The sequence below is a fragment of the Nansenia antarctica genome, assembly GCF_963989245.1.
Source record: "Nansenia antarctica genome assembly, chromosome: 9".
Taxonomy (NCBI): Eukaryota; Metazoa; Chordata; class Actinopteri; order Argentiniformes; family Microstomatidae; genus Nansenia; species Nansenia antarctica.
Window position 1 is genome coordinate 18,686,529 of NC_137679.1, and position 20,101 is coordinate 18,706,629.

The following is a 20,101-nucleotide window of genomic DNA, read 5'->3' on the forward strand; positions in this document are numbered from 1 at the left end:
TCTCTACCTCAGCCTCTCTCTACCTCAGCCTCTCTGCCTCAGCCTCTCTCTGCCTCAGCCTCTCTCTGCCTCAGCCTCTCTCTACCTCAGCCTCTCTCTACCTCAGCCTCTCTCTGCCTCAGCCTCTCTCTGCCTCAGCCTCTCTCTACCTCAGCCTCTCTCTACCTCAGCCTCTCTCTGCCTCAGCCTCTCTCTGCCTCAGCCTCTCTCTGCCTCAGCCTCTCTCTACCTCAGCCTCTCTCTGCCTCAGCCTCTCTCTACCTCAGCCTCTCTCTACCTCAGCCTCTCTCTGCCTCAGCCTCTCTCTGCCTCAGCCTCTCTCTACCTCAGCCTCTCTCTACCTCAGCCTCTCTCTGCCTCAGCCTCTCTCTACCTCAGCCTCTCTCTGCCTCAGCCTCTCTCTGCCTCAGCCTCTCTCTGCCTCAGCCTCTCTCTACCTCAGCCTCTCTCTGCCTCAGCCTCTCTCTGCCTCAGCCTCTCTGCCTCAGCCTCTCTCTACCTCAGCCTCTCTGCCTCAGCCTCTCTCTGCCTCAGCCTCTCTGCCTCAGCCTCTCTCTGCCTCAGCCTCTCTCTGCCTCAGCCTCTCTGCCTCAGCCTCTCTCTGCCTCAGCCTCTCTGCCTCAGCCTCTCTCTACCTCAGCCTCTCTCTACCTCAGCCTCTCTCTACCTCAGCCTCTCTCTGCCTCAGCCTCTCTGCCTCAGCCTCTCTCTACCTCAGCCTCTCTCTGCCTCAGCCTCTCTCTGCCTCAGCCTCTCTGCCTCAGCCTCTCTCTGCCTCAGCCTCTCTCAGCCTCTCTCTGCCTCAGCCTCTCTCTACCTCAGCCTCTCTCTACCTCAGCCTCTCTCTGCCTCAGCCTCTCTCTACCTCAGCCTCTCTCTCCCTCAGCCTCTCTCTGCCTCAGCCTCTCTGCCTCAGCCTCTCTCTGCCTCAGCCTCTCTCTACCTCAGCCTCTCTGCCTCAGCCTCTCTCTGCCTCAGCCTCTCTCTGCCTCAGCCTCTCTGCCTCAGCCTCTCTCTGCCTCAGCCTCTCTGCCTCAGCCTCTCTCTGCCTCAGCCTCTCTCTGCCTCAGCCTCTCTCTGCCTCAGCCTCTCTCAGCCTCTCTGCCTCAGCCTCTCTCTGCCTCAGCCTCTCTCTGCCTCAGCCTCTCTCTGCCTCAGCCTCTCTCTGCCTCAGCCTCTCTGCCTCAGCCTCTCTCTGCCTCAGCCTCTCTGCCTCAGCCTCTCTCTGCCTCAGCCTCTCTCTGCCTCAGCCTCTCTCTGCCTCAGCCTCTCTCAGCCTCTCTGCCTCAGCCTCTCTACCTCAGCCTCTCTCTGCCTCAGCCTCTCTCTGCCTCAGCCTCTCTCTCCCTCAGCCTCTCTCTGCCTCAGCCTCTCTGCCTCAGCCTCTCTCTACCTCAGCCTCTCTGCCTCAGCCTCTCTCTACCTCAGCCTCTCTCTGCCTCAGCCTCTCTACCTCAGCCTCTCTCTGCCTCAGTCTCTCTCTGCCTCAGCCTCTCTACCTCAGCCTCTCTCTGCCTCAGCCTCTCTACCTCAGCCTCTCTCTACCTCAGCCTCTCTACCTCAGCCTCTCTGCCTCAGCCTCTCTCTACCTCAGCCTCTCTCTACCTCAGCCTCTCTCTGCCTCAGCCTCTCTCTGCCTCAGCCTCTCTGCCTCAGCCTCTCTCTACCTCAGCCTCTCTCTACCTCAGCCTCTCTGCCTCAGCCTCTCTACCTCAGCCTCTCTGCCTCAGCCTGGCCCTCTACGGGGCTGCCGCTCCACTGGGCTGGCCCGCCTCGCTAGCTAGCACTGGGAGAGATCCGTCTCCTGCCCTTAGACCTTCCAAGCACGCTGGCTCATATGACCTGCTCCAGTGGGGGGTCTACAACATCCCCTTCTCCCTCTCACCCCACCGCTTCCCCAGTGCGAGGCCGTGTTTCAACAGGGACTGTGAATGCCAATCAGTCTTGTGTGTTGGCATCCATGCACTCGTGACTCTGAACAGATCTTCATTAATGCTTTAGCAGTCCTTGTTGCTGTTCTGTGTATCGGCAAAAAAAGTAACCGATAGTTTTGGAGAGCCAGTATCTCGATTTCTGCCGGAGCAGTTAAAAACTGTCGGAATGGAATGTTGACAGGGGTGTGCGATTGCTACTGGGTTTTCCCACAGATCTCTGTGTGTCGGCTGTGTTTTTCCACTCTCAGTAAATACCATTTTCCCCTGGGTGCCTGGTCAGTCTCAAGGTTCTTTGTTACAAGGTTCTTTGTCATATCGGCAATGGATAGTTTGCAGAGGACAAAGGCATTGGCTTTTGTATAGTGCGTCATTGTCTCAAATGTTATCATTCAGATGGTGATTTGGTAAGCGGTTACAGTGTACTGATTGACTCTTCAGCCGTAGTTTGTTGTTGTTCTGGTGACGTAGTGATAGGAAGGAATCCTCTGGGCCCAGTATTTCAAAACGTTTAATCTGGATCTGAATGTTTAATCTGGATCAGAATCAGATCATCTAGCTGATTTTGTAGTATTAGGGGGAAAACAGCCAAATCGATCTGATGCTGAAAAAGAATCTGGACACATTCTGATTCAGATTAAACATTTTGAAATACTGGGCCCTGGAGATCACAGTCATTTCAAGCACACTCATTAATTCCAGTCGTTGTTTTTATTGTCCAAAGGAATCATCGCAATAATTCACTTTAACTGCAGTTTGAGCAATTCCTGTGTGATTTTAAGTATTTCTTTGGTTATCTGATTGACCTTTGGGTCTGTGCCATAAGTCTCATTCTCCACCACTAACACTGACATTTACAGACATTCTCCCCAGTCAGAAAGTCCTTTGTTTTCCTCACCTCAGCTGACTCCTATGTGGGCTGATTGTTCAACACTTTCATTCAGAGAGCCAATCGGTACAAATCTGGACAAAATCGGTACTTTCAACAAGTGATCCATTTCTTTCCCATCTCGTGCTATAGATGTTGGTCACACTGTACATTATGAAGTTGCTTCTATACCTGTGTAGTAACTCTATTACACCCGTACCAGCAAAATGGACTGCACTTATATAGCACCTTATTCCAAAGCGCTTAACAATGGCCTCTCATTCACCCATTCACCCACCAACGGCGGCAAGCTGCCATGCAAGGTGCCGGCCCGCTCATTGGGAGCAATTTGGGGTTCAGTGTCTTGCCCAAGGACACCTCAACACATGGCTAGTTGGGGATCGAACTGCTGACCTCGCTGGGGATCGAACTGCTGACCTCGCGATCATTAGACACCGGCTCTACCTCCTGAGCCACAGCCGCTTACCATTGTACTAATATGCTGTGACATATCGTACATAATAGCTTGGTAACATTATATAATGTGATTCTTACACGAGCGGACAAAAAACCTGAACTCCATACACCATCGGATGACCTCATGACGATGTAACAACCCTGTTGTCACTAACGTGTCACCTCCGTGTCTACTGTGGACGGGGGGGACAAGTAGACAAGTAGAGCGGCCGTGTCAGTAGGGGTCAGTGTACTGTACAGGCAGGGTGTTGACAGCGTGTGGACGTGTGCTCTCTCTCCACCTCTCTCCCACCCCTCTGACCTCATCACACCACACCGCTCCGCAGGGAGCCGAACAGTGCAGCTGGACACACAGCAACAACAAATCACACCGGTCAGTCCAGTCTGCTTCCAACACAGCCTTTACTGTACTGTCTCTCCAAGTCTAGTCAAGAGTCGCATCTCACAAGAAACAAGTGATTTTACCACGTTATTATAACACCGCTATTGTGTCAAGATCCTGTCCGGAGGGGTTGAAGGCGATGGTTTTGGTCCTGTGTGAGTCGGTGTCGATGATGTCATGTGGGCTGTGTGTGTATGTACAATATACCGTATTGTGTGCTGTAGCAGGTTTCCAAGGGGACATAACGCCTTTGGGGCTGGCGGACATCATTTCCCACGTATCCTATTTAACTGTGCCTCTGCTTCCCTCTGTGGTTATCTCTCCTAGCAGAGCCGCAAGCCCGTTGCTCTCCCTCGCTTTCTGTACCCTCATTTTATCTCTTTTTTCGCCTCACTTAAGTGCTCTCTCTCTGCTGCAGTCCGTCAGTCCTCTCAGTCAGTCAGTCAGTCCTCTCAGTCAGTCAGTCAGTCCTCTCTGTCAGTCAGTCAGTCCTCTCAGTCAGTCAGTCAGTCCTCTCAGTCAGTCAGTCCTCTCAGTCAGTCAGTCAGTCCTCTCTGTCAGTCAGTCAGTCCTCTCAGTCAGTCCGTCAGTCCTCTCAGTCAGTCAGTCAGTCCTCTCAGTCAGTCAGTCAGTCCTCTCTGTCAGTCAGTCAGTCCTCTCAGTCAGTCAGTCAGTCCTCTCTGTCAGTCAGTCAGTCCTCTCTGTCAGTCAGTCAGTCCTCTCAGTCAGTCAGTCAGTCCTCTCAGTCAGTCACTCAGTCCTCTCAGTCAGTCAGTCAGTCCTCTCAGTCAGTCACTCAGTCCTCTCAGTCAGTCAGTCAGTCCTCTCAGTCAGTCAGTCAGTCCTCTCAGTCAGTCAGTCAGTCCTCTCTGTCAGTCAGTCAGTCCTCTCTGTCAGTCAGTCAGTCCTCTCAGTCAGTCAGTCAGTCAGTCAGTTCTCTCAGTCAGTCAGTCCTCTCAGTCAGTCAGTCCTCTCTGGCTCTCTCTCTAACGTACCTCTGCACGTCTCCCTCCCTCCGTCCTTCAGACCCCCAGACCGGAGGCGGAGGGACTTGTTTGGCGTGGCGAACGGTACCCTGGGCCGCGGCGGGGCGGCGGGGGGCAACACCACGGGCCTGGAGGGGAACGGGACGGACGGGGAGCCCCAGGAGAGGGAGTTCCCCTTCATGGAGGACAGGAGCAAGACGGACTCCATGGAGATCCCCAACCTGCAGCCCTTCACTGTGTACCGCATCGACATCCACGCCTGCAACCAGGAGGTTCGCCGCTGTAGCGCCGCAGCCTTCGTGTTCTCCAGGACCAAACCGGCAGGTCAGTCTTACAACCGTTACTGTAGAAAGCATTTAGAAACCACCAACAAGATTCTGACTGTAGAAATAGCCGTTATTTATTGTTCCGTTCTATATTTGTAAAGGTTATTTGCGTGTTGGTAGCCACTCTTATATTTTTCATTTGATTGGATAGAGGTAGTGAAGCTGACATGGGCATAATGTGTGCACTGTAGGTCATGGTGCTAGACCACCTGACCACCTCACCTTTTTTGTTATTGTACCTTTATGTACCTTCACATTCAGTATGATGGTCTATTTGCAGGAAAACATATATGATATTATGTGTGTGTGTGTGTGTATCTGTATCTGTATCTGTATGTGTGTGTGTGTGTGTGTGTGTGTATGTGTGTATGTGTGTATGTGTGTGTGTGTGTGTGTGTGTTTCTGTGCCTCTCAGACAAGGCGGATGACATCCCGGGCCGGGTGATCCAGGAGAGGGATGAGAAGGTGGAAGGCTCGGTGCTCCTGCGGTGGCCGGCGCCCGCCAAACCCAACGGCCTCATCCTGATGTACGAGATCAAGTTCCGGCAGGGCACTGAGGTGAGTCCATGCCAGGGTCCCTCCGCAGGAGGACTACAGAGACACCACCCTAAACGATAATAATAATAATAATAATAATAAAAATAATAATAATAATAATAATAATAATAATAATAATAATAACACATTAGACTTATATAGCGCTTTTCTAGACACTCAAAGACGCTTTACAAACTGAAAAGATTGAGTAGTAATAATAAAAAGAAACAAAAGGTAAATAGAAGAAGGTATAGGGGCCTAATTAAGGTAGTGCTGGGGACACATGGGAAGGGGAGGGGGAGAGGGTTAACTGGTGAAGGCGAGCTTGAAGAGGTGGGTTTTGAGGGCCGGTTTAAATGTTGGGAGGGTGTTGGCCTGTCTGATGTGGTTGGGGAGGGCGTTCCAGAGGGACGGGGCTGCAGGTGAAATGGCCATATCACCCCAGGTCCGGACGATGACCCCTGACCCCCCCACGATGACGCCTGTATGTGTCTGTTGTGTCTTCCAGCCTGAGAAACACGAGTGTGTCTCACGCCAGCACTACCGGGACCACAGAGGAGCCCGTCTGACCAACCTCGGATCGGGGAATTACTCTGCCCGCATGCGAGCCACTTCCCTGGCAGGGAACGGATCCTGGACCGAGCCTGTGTCCTTCTACGTACCACCGCCCAAACGTAAAGAGCCATGGACAATGGATTTTTTTATGGATGAAAATGCCCAGAACTCCTATTGTGTTTAAAACAGGGTTCCCACGGGTCCTTGAAATCCTTGAAAGTTGCTTGAATTCCCCTCTCTCTCTCTCTGTGAGCGGATAGTTCCTATTATATAAATTCTCTTCTCTTCTGTCTCAAACTATGCCGTGTTGGGTCCTTGAATATGAGGGAATTGAGTCTTGAAAGTCCTTGAAAGGTGCTTGAATTGGATGTTTCAGAAGGTGTGGGAACCCTGTTAAAAGCTATAAGAGTTTGATTTTTGTCCTCTCTGCAGGAGACTATGACAACGCCTTCTATCTGGTCATCATCATCCCCATCATCGTGATCCTCATCATCGCCAGCCTCTTCACCGCACTCTTCTTTGTCAACAAAAAGAGGTACGGGAAGCGAAATATGTCTGTTAACAAAACATCTGGATCACCAAAGCCCTCTGTTTTTGATTTTGTAACGCAACCCATTATGGTTGATGATGAAGTTTTGACAAGTGCTTTTGTTAGCGTTATTGTCAGCCAATGTTCCTGCTTCAGGCGATGTGTGAGATTGTAGACTGTGCCATTGAATGATCTATCCCAGACATGCTGTTCCATCTGCATCCGTTGGCTGGCACTGACACACTTCTTTGTGCCCACAGGAACAATGACAGGCTGGGGAATGGAGTTCTCTATGCTTCTGTCAACCCCGAGTACTTCAGTGCTGCTGAGAGTAAGAACTGTTTAAACGTACCATGGTCACATGAACCACGACTGTATGTGATGTCATGGGTCCGTTTGGTATTGATGGTATATTGATTGGTGTCTCGTGTTGTGGGTTTGTCTAACCTCCTCCCCTCATGTGTTGTCAGTGTACGTGCCTGATGAGTGGGAGGTGCCCAGGGAGAAGATCGTGATGAACAGGGAGCTGGGCCAGGGGTCTTTCGGCATGGTGTACGAGGGCCAGGCCAAGGGCGTGGTCAAGGACGAGGCGGAGACCCGCGTGGCCATCAAGACCGTCAACGAGTCGGCCAGCATGAGGGAGCGCATTGAGTTCCTCAACGAGGCCTCCGTCATGAAGGAGTTCAACTGTCACCACGTGGTGAGAGAGACAGACTCTGTAGCGTCCGTTAGCATCAGCGTCAGGTACCGAGAAACGCAAGCGTTAGAGAAATAAGGATACAAGGTCAAATCAAAGACATCTGTTCAATTTCTTAGAGGGTCATGGTTAAGACAAAGGGCTTCAGCCTGTGACCCCCTGGGAGTTGTAGTCAGGTTGAGGTTGAAGCCATACCCAGTGTCTCAGGCACATCCTGAGATATCTCAGACAAATCCTCAATTCAGCTAAATGGAAGTGTTACGGATTTTGCCCTCTGGAAATATTGCGTTACAACCTTTTTGCATGTCTGGGTGTTTTAAAAAGCCAATTACTTAATAATTAAGCTCAATTTAAATCATTTAGAGGAATGAGTTTTATTTTTTTCATCAAAATTCTTCAGTAGCATTCGTTAAGAGAAGGCAGAGTTTCCAAAAAACTAAGACACAATCATTTCAGTGAGGGAATGTAAGCACTTAAAAATCTATTCCTGTGCCATGATGATTCAAAGGGAATACCGTATAGTTAAACCAGTGAGGATGGTCTGTACCAAACCCTCTTTAAAGGAAGCCGGTTCACCCCACCGCTATCTTGGCGACGCCTGTTTGGGCGCTTATTTTCAATAAGGAGACCGAACACTGTTTTTTTAGACAGGTTGTCTATTGGAGGGCAGGAGAAAAAGTCCAACCACACCAAAATTATATGGATTAGCAAATTTTCCTTGAATTTTTTCATATCACTGAAATGTGTAGAAACATTTCCTGAGGTCATTTGGTCGTTAAAAGTTGTTGCAATGGCTTAAAAGTACACTTAACTTTGCTTTGTCCTAGCCCTCCTACTCCTGCACACGCGTTACTAGGAAACCAAAAGAGAAAGACGCAATCCTAGCACCGCAAACCTAGAAACAACAACTGCTTATGTATAACTGTGTGGTAGTTGGTCAGAAATGTATACCTACGTGGGACTGGCCCCATCTTCCCCCATCTCCAGCGGAAAAAAACTATAATCGATCAAGGGAGTGATATATCTCTAGTATACACAATCTCTTCAATCAATACACAATGGATAGGGGTAGGGCATGATAAGCTTAGGCTTCAACCTACTCCCTTTCCAACAGTGATACCTGTACTTTTCGTTATTAGTTATTAGTTTTTTTATTTTTAAATCATGTTCAAAATAAAGATTCATTCAATTCAATTAAATTCTGTACTCATCATTACCTGACACAATATATGTGCTGTGTTCCGGTTGGTCTAGGTGCGCCTACTGGGCGTGGTCTCTCAGGGACAGCCCACCTTGGTGATTATGGAGCTGATGACCCGTGGTGACCTGAAGAGCCACCTGCGTTCGCTACGGAAAGAGGTTAGCCCCGCCTCCTGTTCTCTCTCACACAACTCGAGTCTATGTGTCAGTAGTAGTAATCACCTGTTAATGTGTGACACACACACACACACACACACCTACCTCAGTCCCATCTCTCACATTGTATATCGTGCTCTAGACTCCCAGGCTACAAGTTCAGTGCTGCTAACAGCGACGAGAGACTCAATGCTCTGCTTGTGCTCACCTCTCTCTCTCTCTCTCTCTCTCTCTCTCTCTCTCTCTCTCTCTCTCTCTCTCTCTCTCTCTCTCTCTCTCTCTCTCTCTCTCTCTCTCTCTCCTACCACAGAACTCGACCAGCCAGGTTCTACCCCCGCTGAAAAAGATGATCCAGATGGCGGGGGAGATTGCGGACGGCATGGCATACCTCAACGCCAACAAGTTCGTCCACAGAGACCTGGCTGCCAGGAACTGCATGGTGGCAGAGGACTACACGGTCAAGATCGGAGGTGGGAGCCTCCCGAAACACACTGCCTTTACTTTCCCCTGTTTGTTTGAATGTGAAACTCTCCGCTCTGCTCCAAAACAAGTATTTTTTTGAGATCACTGAGTGCTTGAGGGAGAGGAGGACCTCATAAAAACGTAAAATGAAGGTGATAAAACTGACATGAAGGAGAGGTGAGGGAATGAGTCGGCCCCTCCGAAGCGTTCCCATCACATTAAAGGGATATATAGTGGAGCACTCTAACCTCTGTTCTCCTCCTCTGTTCCAGACTTTGGCATGACCAGGGACATCTACGAGACGGATTACTATCGGAAAGGAGGGAAGGGCCTCCTGCCAGTGCGCTGGATGTCCCCAGAGTCGCTGAAAGACGGCGTGTTCACCACCAACTCTGATGTCTGGTACGCACACTCTGTCCTCACACCGATTCACGCACGCACACACACACACACACACACACACACACACACAAATACACACACACACACACAAACAGCGCCAGGGGACCTCCGTAGTACATCAGCTGTGTATGCGTGTGTGTGTGTGTGTGTGTGTGTGTGTGTGTGTGTGCTGGAACACGGCATGCTCTCAGTGGGACTACCATAGAGGGAACCAGTCCATCACTTCCCACACACAAGCCCATGTTTCTAAGGAAGCTCACTTCCTTAGAACAAGAATCTATTGCTTTTTCTGGAAGTTGTGCATTTGCTTTAGGTTAACGCTAGGTTGGTTCACAGCAAGATCAAGGCACTGCCCCAGCTCTCTGTCTGGAATAGTCTCGTTTTAGAGAGAAATGTAGCCGTTTACTAGCTCCTTAGTTTTTGTTTCCCAATCGAAAGTGTCCCTCGGGTCTGTCCCTACAAGCACACTTAAGCTCCTCCAGATGTTTTCAAATGACGGGTTAGAGAGCCAACAGAAACCCACCTCCACATCCCGCTCCATATCTCCCTCTTTGAAGTCACACAAATGAAAACGACCATAGGGGGAACTCATTCTGAGCTCCTAAGGACATTTACCAGTAGGTGTCTTTATTTGTTTATCAAAAGAATAAAATAAAGAAAAACGATTCATGTGGTTTTTGTCCTTCCACGTACTTCTGTTTGTTTCAGCCAATTAGATACAAGTCAATGTTGTAATAGGCTTTTTTGTGTGTGTGAGTGTTGAGTGAGGTCTTAAATCCCAGGCCAGCGGAGGAAATATGGCCTTAGAGAGCTAACAAATAATCATTGGCAAGTTGTGCTCTTTGTTTTCTGTGTCAAGGTTTCGGTTTTCTGGTGCAGTTGTTCAGTTGTTCAGTTGGTCTCTGTGTAGCGAATGGGGTTATTTACAGTAATGAACAACACATGGTTAGAGCCAGATGCAGGTTCATACATAGCTGTCTGTCCTTTTTTTATATTTGGAATATTCACATACTGTATTAGGACTATTCTATTGTTCTTTGGCTTCCTAATACATTTGCCCCACTGCGACATTTAGTACACAACCTTACACACAGTCCTGCTGTGTACACCTATTTACATGCCCTGCTGGTCCTTGTGTGAATATTTTAACATATAGCCATTAGCCAACTCTACTCTCTTCTACAATGGTTACTTACTGGGGTAGGAGTGTTGTTCAAAGGACGGTCTTCTCTCTGTCTCCCCCTGCAGGTCGTTTGGTGTGGTGCTGTGGGAGATTGCCACCTTGTCGGAGCAGCCGTACCAGGGCATGTCCAACGAGCAGGTGTTGCGTTTCGTCATGGAGGGAGGACTCCTGGACAAGCCTGACAACTGCCCTGACATGCTGTGAGTCTTCCTCTCAATATTACATACACCCCTTTGCCTGTTTTAGCAGTCGAATTTATGAATGACAGTCACTACTTGCAAAGATGAAACAGGTTTTCTCCCTCCTGTCCCGACCGCTCGGCGGATGGGCTTTTGCAAACAGTATACATCCTTCAATACACGTCTCATTGCCTTTGTTCCCTAAATGTAGCCTTGACGTTAACCCCCTAGCCAATCACCTTAGATTCACTCCTGCTTCTATTTCGAGGTTACGCCCTAGACTGGTATACTGTAGTAGATCATACCATCTGTATGCTGGGTGTGGAGCCAAGCGATGGCCTGACTGGTGACATTTACGTCACAGGTTAAATGGAGCTGAGTGACATCATGGCCACGATGCTTAGCTGGCAGGGACGGGGAGCTCCCTCCTCAGCAGTCAGAGGAGGCCCATAGAAGGGAGGCCACGGTGTGTGTGAAAGATGCCCCTCATTCCTGGGGGGGGACTATGAGGAGGCAGATCAGTGTCTGCTCATCAGCCCTCTCTTGTTCTATCTACCACCCTCACAGAGAGAGAGGGGGGGGCGGAATAGGAAATAGGGAGAGAGAGGTGGGGGATCGGGGGTGGGGGGGTCGAGAGAGAAAAAGAGAGAGAGAGCGGGAGAAAGAGAGAGCGGGAGAGAGACAGAGAGAGAGTGAGAGACAGAGAAATAGGAAATAGGGGAGAAAGGGAGATGGGGGGATGGGTCGAGAGAGAAATTAGGGAGGGAGAGAAAGAGAGACAGAGAGAGAGAGCAGCAGCAATCCCACCATGAATGAAGTCACCCAGCCTGTCTGGGGAAAGTGGAACAACAGAACAAGGTCCCTGTCGGTCTGCTCTGCTGCTGATTCCACACACACACACACACACACACACACACGCACACACACACACACACACACACACACACACACACACACACACAGGACCGTACATGCCTTTCTCCTTCCCTCCTCTGATCTCAACCAGAAGGCATTCCCCTCTTTCCCTCCACTCTGCGTGGCTGACCTCACCTTGGAGAGAGGGCCCAGTGTTATGTCCACACAAACCTCCGGTTTCTATGGCAGCCTCACAGTGGTGTCCTGATTGCAGGAGTGTGTGGATTGTGTTACGGAGCGAGAAAGAGAGAGAGAGAGAGAGAGAGAGAGAGAGAGAGAGAGAGAGAGAGAGAGAGAGAGAGAGAGAAAGAGAGACAGGGGAGAGAACAGGGTGGCGGGGGAGGGCTGCTCCCTCCCTGCTCTGTGAGCACATGGGGAGGGCCGCTTGGGGAGGGCCGCTTGGGGAGGGCCGCTTGGGGAGGGCTGCTTGGGGAGTGCCGCTTGGGGAGGGCCGCTTGGGGAGGGCTGCTTGGGGAGGACTGCCGGTTGCATGTCTCTCCTGTGTTGAGTTAGTGGAGTGTTCCAGGGGGTTGGGGAGACTCGTAGCTATACCCTCAGAGGCTGGGGCTGGGGTTGGCGCAGACAGAGGTGAACGCTGCCATTCAGTAGTGAGAGTCACCAGGGAGAGAGGGAGGATATGAGGGAAAGAGATGAGTCATTTTTGGAAAGCTTTCAGGGTCAGGTAGCTCTGAACGAGTGAGTTCCGATATTTGAATCGGATGTTTTCCGTTTGCGGTGTTGAATGAATGAACCCACTCTGTTTCAGAACGGAATGAAGTGAGGATTAATGAAATCAGGAAAATATCTAAAATACCGAATGACTATATGATCAAATGTGTCTAAACTTGCGACCCATCTAGCAGGGCTAGAGGAACTGCATGTAAAGATGATGGGCTGTCAAGAGCCGAAATCTCCCAAGTGCATTTGAACTTCCTGGTCTCCTGCTAAGGATTCTGCCATTGGTTGGCCTTCTGGGGACCTATCTCTCTCTCTCTGTGTGTGTAGAGGAGGCTGGTTTTGATACGGGTATTTATAATGTTGTGAACTATGCCACATTTACTTATCGTGACATCTCAAATGTGAGTCAAATTTGCTAAAAGGCGCTGGCATGTGTCCGTGTGTGATGAGGAGCCAGGCGCTGACAAGCAGACAGGATTTATTGCGGCGTATTTTCTAATTTCACATCAGCGAGCGTTACACACAGCGACAGATGGCCCAGTAGGAATTTGCACCAAGCGTAGGGCCAAGCAGACAGGTTACTCTGGAGTTTTGGCCCGGCTCCAAGCATTACACTCTGTTTCATGATAGGTCTTGGAGGGCTGGGTTTATCTGAAAGTCAACTTTAAGAGACTCACAATGAGGCTGCTGAAAAATAGGCCAGGAGGGGCCTCGATTGGGTAGTGTGGAATACACTACCCAGAATGCCTTAGGACAGCTGAACAGGCTGTTTCTGGAATCTGGCGACAGAGGTGACTGCTGGGAGAGAGACAGAGAGATGGGCAGACTGAGGTGTTTATGTTAGTGTTGTCGGCCTTAGACGGTATTCTTAGCTTTGTTATTGTGTACTTGAAGATGTGGTATGTGGTATGTGGTGTTGCACGGCACCCAATTGTAATGATTATTAGGTTTATGATGTTGTTTTGATGTTGTGTTATGCCTTTGGCTTGGCCCGTTGCAGTCATGGAGGATTTATAGCACACAGATTCTAAACTATGTATTCTGTGATGATAGGTTCAAACTGATGTTCTCGTATCTGCACAATTCTCAGTGGCTGTAAATATAGAAACTTCTCGAAGTTCCGTGCCAGAAACATTAAGCAGGCTTTTCTTGGTGCACACTACCACCTGTTGGTGAGAAGATGCAATTCAATGACATTACAACTAAAATAAGACATACTTTATAGATCTATATAAAATGCAAATGATTGACCCTATAGGATCAGTGGACACATAGAAAATAAGCTAATTTGAGATTTCTTGTGTTTGTGTGTGTGTGTGTGTGTGTGTGTGTGTGTGTGTGTGTGTGTGTGTGTGTGCGTGTGCGTGCGTGCACGCGTGTGTCTGTGTGTGTTACCCCGCAGGTTTGAGCTCATGCGCATGTGCTGGCAGTACAACCCCAAGATGCGACCCTCCTTCCAGGAGATCATCAGCAGCATCAACGAGGATCTGGAGCCAACCTTCAAGGAGATGAGCTTCTTCTACAGCGAGGAGAACAAGCCCCCGGACACCGAGGAGCTGGACATGGAGGTGGAGAACATGGAGAATGTCCCCCTAGACCCTGCATCCAACAGACAAGCCTCTTCTGCCCCCATCCCTGCCCCTGTCCCCTCCTCGGGGGGAGTGGGGGGCGCAGGGGGGAGTTCAGCGACGGCCCCTCCTCCCCAGCAGTTATCGCCATTGCAGGGTCCTTCCACCCCTCTGCTGGGACCTGCCTCCCCCTCTACCCCCACCACGGCTTCCTCAGCCTCCGCCTCCGCCTCCCCAGGCCTCGCCTTGGACAAGCACTCAGGACAGGTGTCGGCCAACGGGCCGGCGGTGGCGCTACGGCCCAACTTTGACGAGACGCAGCCCTACGCACACATGAACGGGGGGCGCAAGAACGAGCGTGCGCTGCCACTGCCACAGTCCTCGGCCTGCTGATCCTAGCCCCCCCCCCCTCCTCCCTCCCTCCTACTCTTCCTCCTCCTCCTCTTACACAGGGTATCAGAAACTTCTCCCTCTCTTTATGGGGTGATGAACGAGTGGATAACTGACAGACATTATCCTACTGTACTGCAGTAGATTGTCATTTCATTCGTTCATTATGTTATGAAGATTTATGATGAAAAAACAAGACTGACAAAACAGCACAGAAACCTGGTAAAGCATTTGGAGTATGGTGGCTCCCCAACCACACTGGGGAAACTCTGGTGTTTCTTTTGTGTGCAGATACTGCATTGTATAATATTTGTTACTTTTCAAAAATCCTCTAAGAATGAAAACAATACAGGCTTATCATATTCCCTGATTGACTGGTATTGTGAGACATTAACTTAAAAAAATACGTTTTTAGCATATTTGCCAGCAAATCCAACAGAAGAGCACTTTTTTATGATCTTAGGTAAACATGTAAGATAACATGCATATCTGACTGTGCGTGTATTTCTACAAACACAACTCTGAGTATGGAGTATTGATCCTCTTCCAAAATTATCTGCATCAATATACTTCTTTTCCCACACGTGTCAGAGTGTGCTTTCTGGACTTGGATCACTGGTTTCCCTCCCTGTCAATTGTTTTGGTAGGAGTGAGTCCTTTCTAGAGTGGGTAAAAAAGTAATAGAGGAGGGGCTATTGTGAAGCAACATTTTTGCCAAATCAAATGTTTTTCGTAAACATTATAATTCCTTCCCTTTCGCTCCTAGTTGGTCCTTTTGATTGGATATGGAGAGAACAGAATCAAGCATCATAAATCTCACTCTGCTGTTTATTTAGTTTTTAACTTCACATTTACAATCAAATTGTATGAGAAATTCAACTGTTATCACTTCTGGGGGTTTTCTGGTTCAAATCAGAGCCCTTATTTTGAGTCATCTCTTACTGTATGCTTCATCTGAGAGATGAATATCACCAACAGAGACATTGCTGTTCAAAGCAAAACGGATATAGCACCAAAAATGCAACAAATGCAGAGACAAACCTGCAGCAGAAGGAATTGGATCAGGACTAATCTAATGTAGATGGAGAACTCTAGGACATAAAATTCCAGCTTGTCTGCTGTCTGCTGAAGGCAGGTGAGGCATTGCAGACAGCAGGTATTTGTTTAGACTAGTCATTAGTCTCTGTACAATTCCAACATATATATAAAGGTCTTACAGTTATATGTTAGACTAGTCATTAGTCTCTGTACAATTCAGACATATATATAAAGGTCTTACAGTTATATGTTAGACCAAAGGATCATTTTCACACACATCATCGGTTTGTCACTTTTATAACTTTTTTACGATTCAGATGTTCGCCTCTGTCTGTACAGAACAAAGCTGCTATTTTATTCTTTTCTTTTTTTTATGTTATATATATATCACAATATATATATATAGATATAAAAGAACTCCTTCAGGTTTAATATTTTATGATCTCCACTACAGTCCATTTCTTATGCTTCATAATCTTCTAGCAAAAATTAAAACATTTTGATTTTAGAAATTACTTTTCTCTCTTCTGCAGCCCAGAAGATTACCATACTGTCCATTGCCTTTTGATTTTTGTATGTTTTTTTTTTTCTTCTGCATTTTTGGTAGATTTCTTATCTATTATTATTATTATTATTATTATTATTATTATTATTATTATTAGGAATGGACACCGTAGCTCCATGTGTGAGCGTGTACTTTTGGCACCCATCTAGTACCAGTTGTCTAGCACTGCGTCTAGCGTTGCTAGGGGCGACTCAATCTCAGGTCAAAGTAAAGGTTTTGCTTTCTCCATACAGTACATTTTCATGACTGTCCTCTGCTTGTACCTCCCCACTCAATGTCAAGTCCAATAGTGCCCTCCCTCTCCCCTCTGGGCCCCCACTGAAATGTAAAGTATACCTGCCTCCCCCAGTGCCTCCTTTTGAAGTCAGGATTAGTACACAGGATGTTCTTTTTTCTACTGGATCTGGTCTTTTAACCCATCCATTCTCCTGCCTCTCAATTGATAGGGCTAATTGGGTTGTCTCTTTTGCCTTAATCATCCCAACCACTCGCCATCCCCTCGAGGAAGACTCATCCATAATCATGTTCATCTTTTTGTGTCTTAGCTTTCAAGTGCTATATTGTTGCTACTACTTTATCATTTCTGTTGACATACTAATCACCTTATGATCAAAGTGAAAACAGTTTTAATTGTCTGTCTCCTTAAACATGGCATCTGTAAACCAAATAAGGATGGGTTAAAGTCCAGGGAAGTGGTCACATTTCAATGTTGTGAATGGAATAGGTCTTACTGGGGTGTTTAGTAGGAAAAAGTGTTTTTTGAAGGATTTCTCTTGATTTCTCTTGAAAATGTCGCTTTTGGTGATTTTTTTTTTTTTCATTCTTTGAAGGTTTTCTCTGTAGGATTGTTATTTATTTTTTTATTTTAATTTTGTGATATCAGTTTCAATCACTGTATAAATGCCCCATGATTCAGTATAAAGTTGGATTTTTTAATATGTATTTTCTTTGGTGTCATGACTGGGGGACTGTTTTCTTTTTCCCTTCGAGTATATCTCTACCTCACTCTTTATAATATATAGTATATATATATATATATTATGTATATATATATATATATATGTGTGTGTGTGTGTGTGTGTGTGTGTGCGTGTGCGTGTGCGTGTGCGTGTGTGCGTGTGTGCGTGTGTGTGTGTGTGTGTGTGTGTGAAAAAGAAAAGAACATCTCACCTTTTCTCCTTAGTCTGTATAAGATAACCTCACAGTTCTCTGGATCTGGGTTAACCTCATAAACACTACACACACCACTCCTGGGAGAGGAGTGGAGATGGGATCTCTTCGTTGTAGAGACGATATCCTGCCCCATGCTTACACAATTCTACATACAGTATATCAACTAATTTGACCCCTGGTCCAAAGATTTTAAAGTAGAAAGTAAAGTAAGCATAGTGTTGAGATTCTAACGGCTGGTTTCACAGACAAAGCTTAAGCCTTTAAACTTTCAATCTCCATTGAAGATGCTTTTTAGTGGCCTGGGGTGGTCCAGTGGTCTAGCACCGAGGTCTACTGTGCACACATATTATGTCCATGTCGGCATTGGTTCGAACCCGGCCCATGCCCTGCTGACATGCCCTCTCTCCCTTCTTCTCCTTACTTTCCTGTCTGTCTTCACTATATCTGTCCAATAAAATGAGAAATATGAGTGGGACTGCCACACACAAAAATATCTTTAAAAAAAGAAGAAGATGCTTTTCAGTCTGAGACTAGGCTTAATTTGCCTTGTCTGTGAAACCGGCCCTAAGAGTATGATGATAATGTATATGGGAGGATGTTACGGATTGAAGTAAAAGAGCCATGTATTGTTCAGGATAAGGGGTTAGGGCTGTATTCCAGTGACTGATTGGGTTGTCATTGGGTCCTCCCCACTCCTCTTATACAAGTGATTGATGGGAAGGGTTTGCAGTAGATGAAGCACAGGAAGTAGTGGGCGAGGCTAGGATACAGCAACCAGATATTCCATCTCCACTCCCCTGCAAACAATGATTTTCACAACTAGTAATCCTCAGATCATGCAGCTGGCATGGAGGTAGAAGCTGAATGGTGTCTTTATTTTCTATTGTACAATGTATTTATGTAGATACGATTTCAATCAAATCAATACATCATCAAGTAACAGGGGTAGTGAAAAATGGGAAACATTTAACTGATTTTGATCATTCAGTACATTTTGCTAGATCAAAATCATTAGATGTTGAGATGTAGGGTACATGGGCCAAGAGGATAGATGTTTGGGTAGGTTATTATGGACATTTAAACCACTACTGACATCAAAACAACCCCCAGAGAATGTTTGCCAACACTGGCTTATGGTTTCAGCTTTCATATTTCGTATGTAACTGTGTAGTACTGTGAAGTACAGAGAGGATTTCTCTTGAAGTATAATTGACAGCACGAGTGTCTGTGAAGCCCTAGTGAAGACTACATTACCCATACCGCCAGTGTGCTCCCCACCTTAGCAGAGAGCACAGCTCTACAATGGTCACCTTTCAACTGCCGTAAAAAAAATCGATTTGGTTTTGTCTCAAAGTCAGTGCTATAATTATGGAAGGGATATGTGTCTTCTATGTTATTGGGAAGCAGTTGAGGGTTGGAACCACCACCATGACAGAGTAGCTTGGTAAATACGTATTACAGTAGTGCTGCATGAAGGTGGCTACCTTGAGGGAACTGCTGTGTTAGAGATGGGAAGGTGAAATGTTAGGACATCACACATACTACTGTAAAGTATACTCTGGGGTTTAAAAGCACCGATGGCAGACATCAAATCTATAGCCAACGGCTGCTCCACCTTCTCATGCCTCTTGACAGCACACTGTTGGTACCTCTGTACACCCTCATCATCCCATCTCTCCGTCTACTGCAGCTTTTCTAACAAGGACCTACCACATCTATTTTGTACCTCGTGAAGACCTTTTTTTGTGTGAGGATGTTTAGACCATTCCAGTTGGCTTTGCGTGGACTGAGACATTCTGTTGACGTTGCTATGGTATTGGTCTTTCATTTGTAAGCCTGCATGTCATCCTCATTTTGATAGTTCTCAAGACTGCACCCAGTCCTCTCTATTCTACTGCTGCTGACAATAACACAAAGAGTGTCTCAATTAGTGGGTCTAAACCTCTAAATGGTACAAATGGGTGCCATGGTTACTTTTAGACCCCTAATATTCTCATAAAAGTTCTTTTTTTTCATCGGATTAAGGGGTCATAGAAAGAGGAAGCTGTTGTTGATTTAATTGATTCTTATGCAGATATGACATTTAGAAGGAGCACAGGAAACTCAAGTCAAGCAGCTTTGCAATGCCCTTTATTGTAATAATGGTTTACAACAAGGGACACTCCACAATATTACAAAAACAGGATACACCCCTCCTCAATCTGGGAACATTTAGGTACACTATTTCTCAACAATATGCAAGAGAATTCACTTTCTTTGTATTTGATATAAACCACTACAAAGGTCTGTCTGTATTTTAGAGCAAAAGGCAGGTGGAGTTGAAAGCAAAGCATATCATATTTTTTGTATTCATTTGGAGATTTGGAAGCTTTTGGTTCACAGTTTAACTAAGCCTCTAAGCTCTGGTTAAAGGCACTTGGAAGTATTCGGTAGTTTTCAGTAGATTGTTGAGGAACAGCAAAGCAAAAGAGACTTGGTAGGTTGGTTGAATGGCACATCTCTGGAAATAGCTTTAAATATATACTGTACCAGACTGAAAATGAATGAATCCAGATAAATATTTTAAAAGCCTTGTTTTTGGTGAGTATATGGGTGGGAGTGTTTCACATTTAGATGTAGTGTGTAAAGTGCTGATGTCTGTAATGCTAAAAGATAGAGATCTGAGGTTTTTCTTTTCTTTTTGTTGTTGTTCAGTTATCAAAATGGATATGAGGGTTGCCGTGTTGCGAAGTGAATATCATATGTTTTCATGGAATGCTGCCAGGGTTCCTTAGTTACCAGTAGGTGTCATACCTATTACAACCACAACTCAAGCAAACACAAGGACATAAATAGGACAGGGATGTCAAGTAGATACAAGTAGTACGGGTAGTCATGGCAGAGAGTAAACAACATGACTAGTAT

General features: G+C 47.0%; 1 protein-coding gene across 1 annotated transcript in view; it reads left to right on the plus strand.

Annotated features, from left to right (window-relative positions):
• Positions 1–14,424, plus strand: part of igf1ra (insulin-like growth factor 1a receptor) — a gene marked incomplete at both ends in the record, with an annotated part of 87,499 nt that extends 73,075 nt beyond the window's left edge. The window contains 11 exons of the mRNA XM_080539320.1: positions 4,685–4,968; positions 5,386–5,528; positions 6,016–6,181; positions 6,495–6,597; positions 6,852–6,922; positions 7,062–7,291; positions 8,543–8,647; positions 8,955–9,114; positions 9,379–9,508; positions 10,757–10,891; positions 13,866–14,424. Coding sequence (XP_080395446.1) covers positions 4,685–4,968; positions 5,386–5,528; positions 6,016–6,181; positions 6,495–6,597; positions 6,852–6,922; positions 7,062–7,291; positions 8,543–8,647; positions 8,955–9,114; positions 9,379–9,508; positions 10,757–10,891; positions 13,866–14,424 — 2,086 coding nt within the window. The remainder of the gene's footprint in view (positions 1–4,684; positions 4,969–5,385; positions 5,529–6,015; positions 6,182–6,494; positions 6,598–6,851; positions 6,923–7,061; positions 7,292–8,542; positions 8,648–8,954; positions 9,115–9,378; positions 9,509–10,756; positions 10,892–13,865) is intronic.
• Positions 14,425–20,101: the final 5,677 nt, after the last annotated feature.